General features: G+C 37.1%; 2 protein-coding genes across 5 annotated transcripts in view; one reads left to right on the top strand and one right to left on the bottom strand.

Moving 5' to 3' along the window:
- NDUFAF5 (NADH:ubiquinone oxidoreductase complex assembly factor 5) overlaps window positions 1-8906 on the bottom strand; it is a 37267-nt gene extending 28361 nt beyond the window's left edge. For all 3 annotated transcript variants that reach the window (XM_044663414.1, XM_044663413.1, XM_044663415.1), the window contains exons 1-2: window positions 8655-8906; window positions 3350-3390 (exon numbers count right to left, since the gene is read on the bottom strand). In XM_044663414.1, the coding sequence (XP_044519349.1) occupies window positions 3350-3390; window positions 8655-8900 (287 nt within the window). In that variant the 5' untranslated portion in view covers window positions 8901-8906. The remainder of the gene's footprint in view (window positions 1-3349; window positions 3391-8654) is intronic.
- A 145-nt stretch (window positions 8907-9051) lies between these two features.
- ESF1 (ESF1 nucleolar pre-rRNA processing protein homolog) overlaps window positions 9052-12354 on the top strand; it is a 99792-nt gene continuing 96489 nt past the window's right edge. For both annotated transcript variants that reach the window (XM_044663411.1, XM_044663412.1), the window contains exons 1-2: window positions 9052-9141; window positions 10437-11112. In XM_044663411.1, coding sequence (XP_044519346.1) covers window positions 10473-11112 — 640 coding nt within the window. In that variant the 5' untranslated portion in view covers window positions 9052-9141; window positions 10437-10472. The remainder of the gene's footprint in view (window positions 9142-10436; window positions 11113-12354) is intronic.

Raw genomic sequence — 12354 nt, 5'->3', positions numbered from 1 at the left:
TAATTTGGTAAATGAAGACAAACTGTAACAGAGCTTTAATTTCAGCCACTGCTTTTCATCTCCATTTATTAGTTAGTTAAATTCTCCTTCTCTGATCAGAGGGAAAAGCATAAATGGGAAAGTTAAGTTTTGCTGCTTTTCTAAAAAGGAAGAGATTGACATTGGATGAAGCAGAATGCTAAAAGAGTGAAAAATGGAAAAGTTTGCTTGCTTTGGTCAAAAAGTCAATCTAGACTGTTTTGCTTTGAGTTCTGTAGAAGTGATAGAATATTCTTTGTCCCCCATGGTTTGCTTTGAGTTCTGTAGAGGTGGTAGAATATTCTTTGATCCCCACTGCCAATGCCAGGCTTCCCTCTACTGACAAGACTCAACAACCTCTCCTTTGAAGTCTACACCATCCAAATTTATCACTCTCCTGAGATCCTGGTGTCCATTATTTACTAACCCCCTGGACATTCTCCCTTCTTCTTTAATGAGTCTAGTGCCTGGTTTAGTGTTTCTTTTTCTACTCACCTCTTTACTCTCCCAGTGACTGAAAGACATGAAACTATAACCATTACTAGAAAGTTTAGCAATGGCATAAGTAGCATCAGGAAGAAGCCAAGTATCTATAAATGACAGTAGAAGGAGAAAGAGAGAAAGAAGTCTCAAATGAAAATAAGTTTGTAAATTATGGAATGGTTTTCCAGACAGCATAGTGGAAGGGGGCAGGCAGAACTAGAGTAGACACTGGGAGAGTAGAGCTGAAGACACATGGGAATGAAGGAGTACATAGAGTTGAAGAAAAAAGATTTGTACTTTAATATCTAGGGGTTGGATATCACTGGGTTAGGAGAGGAAAAGGGAGATGGAAAGCTGTTAATTAATTATTGGGGAATTAATCCAGACAGAGAATATCAATACACACAGAACATGCCTAAAAAGAAAGTGTGAAAAGAGAAGCCAGTAAAGACAGAAGAGTAAGAAGCAGTTGAACCCAGCCTGCCCCCCCCCCAAATTATTTCCATAACGGACTATGAAGAATAACCAAGAGTCAGTGTCTCTAGATAAAAAAAGTACCATATCAGGGAGTAAGATGTAAAACTAGAGAAGGAGAGGTCAGGTTATGAAAGGCTTTGAATGACAGAACATTTTTTATTTGTTCCTAAAGGCTTAAGGAAGCCACTGGGGTTAACTGAGTAGGGGGTGGATAAATAACACATTCAGACCTATATTTTAGGAAAATGATATTAGTGGCTGAATGAAGAGATACTTGTGTCAGGTTGACCCACAAGTAAGTTATTGCAATAATCAAGGCATGAGGTGATGAGGACCTGCACTAGTGTGGCTGCAGTGTCAGGAAAGAAATGGGGAATATTTAAATAATGTTAGAAAGGTGAAATCAACAAGCCTTAGCATCAGCTTAGATATGGGGGATTAGAGATAGTGAGGAAACCTGAGAGATTAGAAAGATGGTGTTACTCTCTACTGTAATTGGGAAGTTGGAGGTAAAGGTTTTAGGGGGAAAGATAATGGGTTCTGTTTTAAAATGTCTACTGGACATATAATTTAAGCTACCTAAAAGGACATTCAAGATTAGAGGTCAGAAGAAGGCTTGGGGCAAGAAAGGTAGATCTGAGAGTCATCAGCATAGAGACAGTAAATCCATGGGGGCTAATGAGATCATCAAGAGAAGTAGTGAGAGGGAGAAAAGAAGAAGCAGAACAAAACCCCGAGGAACACCTATGTTAAAAGGTGTGATCTGAAGGAGGATCTAGTAAAGGAAACAGAGAAGTGACCAGATAGATAGGAGAAAAACCAGGTGAGAATGGTGTCCCAAAAACTACAGAAAAGTTAGTATTTAAAAAGTAGAAAATCATCAAGTGTCAAAGGCTGCAGAAAGGTCAAGAAGAGCAAGGGTTAAGAAAAAGGTCACTCACTGGATTTGTCAAATAAGAGATTAATGGTAATGTTAGAAGGAGCTATCTTTAGTGGAATAATATGGTTGAAAACCAGATTTTAAGGTGTTAAGAACAAAGTGAGAGGAGAGGAAAGTGAAGGCATCTATCATAGATGGCCTTTTCAAGTTTAGCTACAAAGGACTGAAGAGATATAAGATATTGGGGTTGGACAGATCAACTGAGGGCTTTTTCAGGATGGAAGACACATCATATGAACACTGGTTAAAGGAATTAAGAATGTTTAGGCCAGAGAAGAGAAAACTTGGCATACGACATAATAGCTGCTCTCAAGTATTTGAAGGACTAAAATTAGAAAAAAAAATTAGATGTGTTTTTTGTGGCCCTGGGAGAAGACCTAAAAGTAATAGGTGGAAGTGGCAAAGAGCTAAAGTTTACACTTAAAATAAGTGAATACTTAATTAATAAAATTAATTAATAAAATACTTATTAATAAAATAAGTGTCGCCTCTTTGAGGCGACAAAAAATTGGAAAACGAGGAGGTGTCCATTGATTGGGGAATGGCTGAATAAATTGTGTTATCTGATGGTGATGGAATACTATTGTTTTGTAAGAATGATGAACTGGAGGACTTCTATATGAAAGACCGCTAGGAATTGATAGAGTGAAATGAGCAGAACCAGAACATTGTACACAGAAACTGAAACACTGTGGCACAATCAAATGTAACTACTAGTAGCAATGCAATGCTCCAGCCTGAGGGACTTGTGAGACAGAACACTATCCAAATTGAAAGAGAACTGTGGGAGTAGAAACACAAAAGAAAAACTTATGATTGATAATGTGTTCAATGGATATATGATTGGGGTTTTAGCTTTAAAAGATCACTTTATTGCAAATATGAATAATATGGAAATAGGTTTTGAACAATGATACAGCTTGTCAGCTCCAGGAGGGGAATGGGAAGGAGGTAGAAAAGATTATGCATGAATGATGTAACCATAGAAAAACATTCTAATAATTTTTAAAATAATGATAATAATAATATTAATAATTTGAGTTATTAAAAGTAGTCTGGGCTGCCTCTGGAAGTTGTAGATTGCCTTACAACTGGAGCACTTACAAGTGGAACCTAGAAGACCACTTGTATCCTCTTTAATAATAAATTACAGTAAAGATACTTTAAGATTCTATGATTCTGTCATGTAATACAAATAAATGATAAATGATGGACAGATAGCATATACCACTATTATCCAAACAATGTTAATTAAGCAAGTATGTTGGGAGGAATTATATATGGCATGGAAAAGAGTACACAAAATGAGGTGTGGATAAGATATGGTCTTCATCACTAGAGAAAGAACTCACAAAAGAAGACAGAACAATCAAAAGTAATATCTCTGGCTCAGAGCTGAAGATGCTTTTTTTAAGCTGACCATTACCTTACCTGGCTATATCATATACACGGTCAGCAACACGACCACCAACCTGAAATAAAAAGCAATCACAAGATGATCAAACTTCCCTGATAAGAATTCATTTCAAGAGTTTAAGAGCCTACTATGTGCCATGCCCAACATTAGGTGCTAGGAATACAAGATAAAAAATAAAGTCTTTGCCCTTGAGGAGCTTAGTCTACTACAGAGAAACAACATGTATAAAGATAGATAAGTAAAGACAAAAAATTATTTTAAAATAAACAAATATATATAAAGTATCTACTATGTGCCAGCAGGGAGTTGGGGAACATAAGTACAATGAATGAAATGACCTCTACTTGCAAGGAACTTTTATTATAAATGAGATAGTAAATACATATGTAAATGTGTATGTTTATGTATTTTTGCTTCACATTTTTAATTTTTAACATGCTTAACAATTTTTAATAATTATTTTCTGACATTTTGTGATCAATGTTTTCTCCTTCATTCCCCCTTCCAAATTCTTCCCCCTCCACAAGAAGGCAGGTAATGATTTATCTTGTACATGAGTCATCATACAATACATATTTCCAAGTTCATCATGTTGTAAAAGAATACATGGCTTATACCAAAGGAAAAATTCACAGGGGAAATAAAGTGAGGAACAATAAATCTGTATTCAGACTCCATCAGCTCCTTTTATGACAGAAGATAGCCTTTTTCTTCATGAGTCCCTTGGAGTAATCATTGATCCTTGCATTGTGGATAAAATAATTGTTAATTCATTCACAGGTGATCATCAAACATTACAAATACATATGTAAATATATTCAACATAACTATAAAATGAATAAATATATACAAAGGAGTTAAATATAAGGTTGTTTTGGAATGATAACAGTTAGGGGTAATAAGGAAGTTTCACGAAGAACATGGTACCTGAGATGCACCTTAAAGAAAAAAGGGAGTCTATTACAATGATGGGCAACCTTTTGAGCTTGGTGTGTCAAAATTTGCCAAAAAAAAACGAGTATAACTTGGATGGTGTGTCACTTCGAGAAAAAAAACAACCCATAATTTTGTGATATTTATAATTTAAATAACAAAAATGTATAATTGTAATACGTAACTATATTTAATAAACCAAAATAGGTAAAATAATATAGGTAGAATTGTCGTTTATAGTGCACAGAGTGTCTACACTACACTACAACAAATGTTTCATCCTTGGCATGTGGCTCCATACTTCTCTGTATGTGGCTGCATGCAGCTGCATGTCATCAAAAATGGCGAATGCATGTCAGTGCTGACATGTGTGTCATAGGTTTGCCATCATCAGTCTATGAGGTAGAAGTAAGGAAAGAGTGTATTCCAGGGCCTAGGTATTGGGGGTGGGGGCATGAACATGAATGAGGAGGAATCAGGAAAGACTTCCTATGGGAGGTGGCACTTAAAAGAAGCTTTGAAGAGAGTTGAGGTTATGAGAGAGAGGTGAAGCAGAAAAGCATTCCAGGGACTATGGATAGTTTGTGAAAAAAGCACAGAGGAAGGAAATGGAATATTAGCATGTAGGTGACTACAGTGGACAGAATGTTAGACTTGGGAGTAGAAAGACCTGAATTTAAATTCTACCTCACACATTTAGGGTGATCCATGGCAAGTCACTTAACCTCTGCCTCAGTTTCCTTATTCATAAAATGATGAGGATAATGATAGCACCCACCATTGTGACAACCAAATGAGTTATCCGTAAAACACTTAGCACAGTACATAGAAGACACTTAATAAATGCTCATTTCCTTCCTTTCTTTAGGTATGAAGGCAACCAGTTTGGTTGGAAATAATGTGTATGAAGGGGAATAATTATCAAGAAAATCTCATCATCCTGTAAAATCCCAATGCTCCATCTCCTACTACCTACAGCACCTCTGATTAAAGGGCAGAGCAATGAACTCCAAATGTTCCTAAGGTCTTCCAATGTCAAGCAAAGGAATGTGCATTCTATATTGGAAGAAAAATAGATCCACCAAGCTATAAAGGAGATAAGTCATGTAAGGCCTGTGCTTCAAGAATATTAATCTGGCAGCTATATGCAGGATGAATGGAAAAGGAAGAGGTCTGAGACAGGGAGTTAAATAGTGCAGGCAAGAAGAGTCCTGAAAGCCTTGACTAGGTTAGCTATAGTATGAGAAGACAAAAGACTTCAAATGTAGAAGTGCAGAGGAGAATGTGCTGGATTTGAGAGTCAAGAGAATCTGAGTTCAAATCCTGCCTCAAATACTTACTAGCTGTGACACTGAGCAAGTCATTTAACTTCTTTCAGCCTAGTTTCCTCATCTGCAAAAAAGAGATAATGATAGTATCTACCTTAGAAGGTTATAGAGAGGAATAAATGAGATAACTTAAGTACTCTGCAGGCCTCAAAGCATTACAAAAATGCTTTTTTAGGAAGTGAACTAGCCACTATTTGATCAAATTAAGGGAAAGGGGACTAGTAGGTGGAATCAAAATGAAAAGGGAAAGGGAAAGGGAAGTATATAAGGGAAAATAATGAGTTCTGTTTAGGGCATATTAGGTTTGAGATACTTATAGAACCATGGGAGAGTGGGGTAAAAGGGGGGTATGCATGCAGTTGTGAAGTAGGTCTTGTAGCTCAGAAGAAAGACCAGGGCTAGATACTGTTAAAGGGATTTTCTTAGCCTCTCCCTCTGTCTTCTTAAGAGGCTAAAAAACAGGATTTCTAAGTAGATCAGAACTGACAGGAGTCAGTGAGCCAGAGCTGAAGATTTCATTACCAGGGAGACCAGGTCTGAGGGGAGGAAGTAGTACGCCCTCTGACAGGAAGTTAGGGGAGACAGTGGGTGAGTAAAGAGAAAGGAAGTAGCTGCTAACAGTTGAGGGTCTTTTGCCTCCGAGATTTTGAGAAAGCAGGAGATTCTGTCTCTGAGGCAAGAAGGCAAGGTGCTACTGGCAGTTGGCTACTGATAGTCGGGTTGCTACAGAAAACTGATTGAAAGAGTGAGTGGTGGCTGTCTATTATTTTAGGAAGTGAGGTAGTTAGTGAATAATTTATAGATAGCGTAGGTTAAGATAGGTCAGGCAGAAGAAATTGTCCTCAGAAGATAGTTAGAGATAGGTTTAGGAAATTTTAGGTAGTTTTAGGAATTTTAGGTATATTTATAAGGTATAAGTTTAATAATCTTTCCTCTTTTCTATCTTTCTATCTGTATTTCTTTCTTAAATTAAACAAAGTTTCTGTTAAACTGCACTCCTCACTTTGTCAAACTCTTTAATTTAACCTTTACAATACAGAGATTTGTGAATCATCTATAGCAGAACCTAAGAAAGTCAATAAGATCAGAGAGATAGTATAGAGGTCTCCATCTTTAGACACCTAAAATTAAATCAGTTATCTATAAAATTTCTAGGGGCTGAAGGTGAGAGAAGAGACAAGTTTCTCTTTCCCTAAAACTTTTGTTTTTACTATAGCTTGTAGTGGCTGCCCATTAAATTACTTTTATTTTGTATATCCTTATATGTACTTATGCTGTCTTCCGAAATAGAATATAAACTCCAAGATGGTAGGGACCTTTATCTCTGCATCCCCCAGGATTCAGAACAGTGCTCTGAATAGAGTAGGCATATAATAACGTTTGTTGGTAACTGAGTGTCAGCCTAGTACAAATAAAGGTGGCAGAATTTGGGAAACCCAAAACCTTATGTTTGCTAGGAAGCAAAGCTCTAATCTAAAACACAGAGGAAGAGAAATGAAAAAGCTCTGCTGCTTTTACAGTTGTTTAGTCTCAATCATGTCCAACTCTTTGTGACTCCTTTTGAGGTTTTATTGGGAAAGATACTGGGGTAAGTTTGCTATTCTTTCTCTAGCACATTTTATAGATGCGGAAATTAAGGAAAACAGGATTAAGTGACTTAGTACTCACAAAGGTGTGTCTGAGGGAGAATTTGAACCCAGGTCTTCCTGTCTCCGTGCCTTGCACTCTATTTTGCACCACTTAGTTGCCCTTAGCTGTTAATTGCCTGCATCTTTGGGCAAATCATTTCACTTAATCAGGCTTCATTTTCCTCATCTACAAAAAGGGAAAGCTGAATGACATGATCTCAAAGGTCTCTTTCACCTTTAACTCTTATGATTCTTTAAGTACAACTGCTGTACATTAAGAAGTATCAGATACATTTAAAGTTAGCATGTTGTATTTTACTATAAGCTAGTTTTAAATTACTTAAACATTTTATTCATATTTTTACATCCTACTTAGGGGTTTTTTGGCATTCCAAATATTTCCCTGATCCTGGGTTCTCTTTATCTATTTTTGTGGCAGAGGTTTGTTTTCTTTTAGAGGAGAAAAATTTATTTTATAAGACAGTGTTTTTATTTCTAGTTTATACAGTTATTTAAAAATGTATGCCCACTTCATATTTGAAAAGAGTTTTGTTGCCTTCTCAATAGGTGGGGGAGGGGGTTGAGAAAAGGGAGAGATTAGAACTGAAAATAAAATTAAATGAAAAAAAAAATGAGTTTATATATTTGATCCAATAAAGCAGGTCTGGAGGAGTAAGTGAATAGCTAGTAACCGCTAAAATTTGTGTTACATTCAGCAAATATTATCTCTTTCTGAAAACAACCCTGGAAGAGTGAGTAGATTACTATATTATCGTTTTTAACATATAAGGCTTAGAGAGATTAAAGTGAATAGTGTTGAGACTTGAAGTTAGGAAGACTTGAATTCAAATTTCTCCACTGATACTTCCTAACAATCTCCCCCAGTCTTAATTTCCTCATCTGTAAAACCTGCATATTAATAGAAACTACTTCCTAGTTTTGTTGTGAGTTAACTTATGTAAATTGCTTCGCAAAGTCTTAAAAAGGAATATAAATGCTAGATAATAGTAGTGATAGTGATTAAGGCTGAATTTGAACTTTGCTACAAAAAAATGTAAATAAGCTCTTCTAGGGCTGTTTTGTCTTTCTATTCCCAGTACACAGTACCTCAAACATATCAAACATTAATAGATGTCTGTTGAATTCCTGTAGAATAAATGCTGGAATCTACTTTTTTCCCTTTTTTTGTGTCAACAACACTTAAAATGCCTGATGACTGGCTGTAGAACTAACAACTCACATGTCCACCTGACTGAGTCCCAGAACTCTAGCCATTAGGTTCCCCCAGCCCTCAACCCCCTGGGGCTGTTCAAGGCTTTTACCTACGAAGGTAGCCCATTCCCTAACTTGGATCAGTTTCAGCGTGCCTAGCTGCGAGTCGCACCCAGGGAAGACTCCTTAGTCATGCCCTCCCGAGCCGAAACACTTACCTCTTCCTTCAGATAGTCATACTTCAGAGGCTCTGGCTGCTGGGCCGCCCAGTTCTTCTGTTTCCTCTTCAACACTCGGTCGAAAACATTCAAGACCCCCGGAACGGCGCCGCCAAACAGGGAAGGGTAAGAGGAGGTTCCCCGGGATCCGCTGTGCTGGCCACGGCCGCACCCACAGCCCGACTCACGAGAAGGCGCCGGTGCTGGGAGACGGAGCCACCGCCGGTGCCTGACAGCCCGCAGCATGATGGCCCACCACTCTCAACCTCAGCGCGACCTTCTCGCCCGCCGTCGCAAAGCACGGACACGCACGCGCCCACGCGCCGATACGTCGATACGCATGCGCCTCCATGCTAACAGCCGACACAAATTTCAATTGGCGGAGCTCCCGGTATGACCCAGATCGCTTACCGTAGCTCCAGAGCTTGGCGCAAAGGGTTCTGGAGCTGAGTTTCTCCACGTGAGGCTGTGAGGGTGTTTTTGAGAGGTGAGTTGAGGGTCTGGGCTGCTGAATCTGGGTGACGGAATTGTAAGTGATTCAAAGAAAGTTGCTTCCCATGGTGGATAGTATTCACCTGACCTCGTCGGGGAGTGATAGTCGTCCCCGTCTTCGATTTTCCTCTTCTTTCCGGAAATAGAAGACTTCGTCATTGTAGCTGGTTCCTATCAGTTTCCTGGGCTTTTTTTCTCACCGTGCGTGAGGTAGGGTGAATGGCTCGTGTTCTGGCTCTGCCACTTTAAAAGCTTTATGACCCGAAATAAGAAGTTGGCGCAGTGGATTTGGCTTCTGGGCCTGGAGTCAGAAAGACGAGTTCAAATCCTACTAAAGATATTTTTTTGCTTGTGTGATACTACTGGTCCAGGCACTTAACCCATTTGCTTACGTTTCCTCGTCTGTAAAATGGGAATTGTAACTCCACCAATTCATCAGGGTTGTTGTGAGGACCAAATGAGATAGTGATTGTAAATCGCTTAGCAGCATGATGCCTGACTCAAAAGAATGCTATGTAAATGTTTATTAACTTTTCGGAGATTTAATTTTCTCCCCTTTAGATGAGATGTAATATAAGGCGTCTCACAAATCTTCGTACAATTTTAAGTTTCCTAAATCTCACTTACACCGGTGAGCTCTTTATTCCCTCATTTCTCCTCACTGAATTTGGGAAGTTGTGGGGCAGATTGCTACTGATTAGGAAGCCACACACCCTCTCTCACCCTTTTAGGAAAAGTGCCCAACAATTTTCCACACGTATCACCAGTAAATCGGTAAACCCAGGAGCCTGAGGTTAGGAAAAGAACGCTGGTTGTTAGGTACATTTCAGTTTTGAAATTTTACGGTGTAATGGAAATCCCTGCATTCGTATTGATATTTGGTATATTGGAGGTTGTGTTATAACCCAACTATTTTTTAAGTGATAACTTTATTGTTTAAGATTTCCTTGAAAAGGAATGGCATTCCTACATCCCTTTGGAGGTTTCCTTACGTTCAGGGTGTCAATTTGGGGTTACAATTTTCTAAGCCAGAAAAGTGAGAAACCTGGTCTGACCTCTAGGGTGGCTTTTTAAAAAACCTTAAAAATATTAGTTTTTCAAAATTGAACTAAGGATACATTTATGGATGTAGCTGTAACCTATTTCTTTGTAGAGAATCATTGTTCTAGCATAGTTTCGTGTTATTGCCTTGCTTTTATTTTATAGGAAGTGTAAAAGATTCAACAAAGTTTTCTTGAAAATGATTTTTGTTTAGTAAGCTTAAAATCTCACTCATTTTTCTATTTTTAGTTTATTTAGATTTGAGGTCAACAAAGAAGCTTTAAAATGGCATCAAAAGAAGAAATTATGAGTGATGAGCGGTTTCGAAGAGTTACAATGGATCCTAGATTTTGGGAAATGCCAGAAAAGGACCGAAAAATTAAGATTGATAAAAGATTTCAAGCAATGTTTCATGAAAAAAAGTTCAAGTTGAAATATTCTGTGGATAAAAGAGGACGTCCCATAAATCATAGTAGTACAGAGGATTTAAAACGTTACTATGACTTATCAGATTCAGATTCTGCTCTCTCAGATAAAGATGAAGCATCACACACAAAAAAAACAAAGAAAAGTACTCAGAAAACTAAAAAAGGAAATTCAAAAGAATTATTGGTTGATGATAAGGGAAAAAACAAAACTGTTGAGCAAAAGAAAGGCTTTGGAAGTGGAAAAAAGCCAGATGATTATGAAAATACTTGGAAAACACAGTTTTCAAATAGAACTAAGAAAATTAATGCAAAAAATAATCTGCAAAAAGATGAAAAAGAATCGACAAATAAAGACATAAAGAATCAAAAAGATACCTTCCTATTTAGTACAGATACATCATCCAGAGGAAAACTAAAGATAACAGAATTGGACACTAATGAAATTGTGAAATCTTCCAAGGTGACGTCTCCTAAAGAGGAAGAGAAATATGATTCAGGTTTGTTAAAAAATAAGTCTCAAGTTTTTACTGGCTGTAGTATGCTTTTGTATTTAACTTTTTTTTTTAAAAAAGCTAATATTTCAAAGAGATTTTTTTAAAGTATTTTGATAGCATGGTAAACATCTTCCTATTTTAGTAGTAATAACTAAAAAAAAATAACAGATTATTAACTTAGTTTAAGTTAATGAGAAAATTTTGAAAACCATACAATTTTATGTTGAAAGTTAGAATCTTCTTGCTAATCATTGACTTTGACATATTTATGGTCACTACCAAAAACAAATTTCTATAGTTGAGCATCTACCAAAATTTTTAAGGATGAAGACATTCTTGACCTTAATTCAGTTTGGCTGAGTTAGGGTTAGATACAGAGGGGAAAGAATGGGAGCCTGATTTCTTTTTTCAATTTTATTTTACCAATTTTTAAAAATTCAGTTCAATTTTATTTTACTTCACTCTCACAGATTATTTCCCTTCCCTACCCCAACCTTCACTGAGAAAGCAAAGAAATATCCATTGTAAATATATATAATCATGCAAAACAAAATTTTACATTAGCCATGTCCACACAAAAAAGAAAGGAAAATGTAATTTGTTCTGCAGTTTGAGTCCATCAACTCCATCTGGAGATGGATAGCATGTTTCATCATAAGACCTTTGGAATTCTGGTTGGTCATTGTGTTGATGAGTTACTGTTTTTCAAAGTTGATTATCTTTACAATATTGTTGTTATTGCACAAATTGTTCTGATTCTTCTTACTTCCCTTTTCACCTGTTTATACAAGTCTTCCTAAGTTTTTTTCTGAAATATTCCCCTTCATTATTTCTTACAGCACAATACTATCATTCACATGCTTACATCATAACCTGTTCAGCAACTCCCCAAATAATGGATATCTATTCAGTTTTCATTTCTTTGCCACTACAAAAAATAGTTGCTAAATAATCTTTTGGTACCTAAGGGTCTTCTTCCACTTTCTTTGATATCTTTTGGTTATAGATTAAAAACAGTATGGCTGGGTCAAAGGATGTACACAGTTTAATAACTTTTTAGTAGTAGTTTCATATTGTGTTTCAGAATGGTTCAAAGACAGTAGGGAGGCCCTTTCCTCCGCCTTCCACAGGGGTTACTTTCCAAGACCTACTGTGGATGGCTAAAATTGTAGATGTAAATTAACATCTACTGATATATCTATGTACTTCCTCCACACTCCTTCCCCTCAGCTTAGAGTTTCTCAG

This window comes from Gracilinanus agilis, chromosome 2 (genome assembly GCF_016433145.1).
Source record: "Gracilinanus agilis isolate LMUSP501 chromosome 2, AgileGrace, whole genome shotgun sequence".
Taxonomy (NCBI): Eukaryota; Metazoa; Chordata; class Mammalia; order Didelphimorphia; family Didelphidae; genus Gracilinanus; species Gracilinanus agilis.
This window is presented reverse-complemented; position numbering and strand designations above follow the sequence as displayed.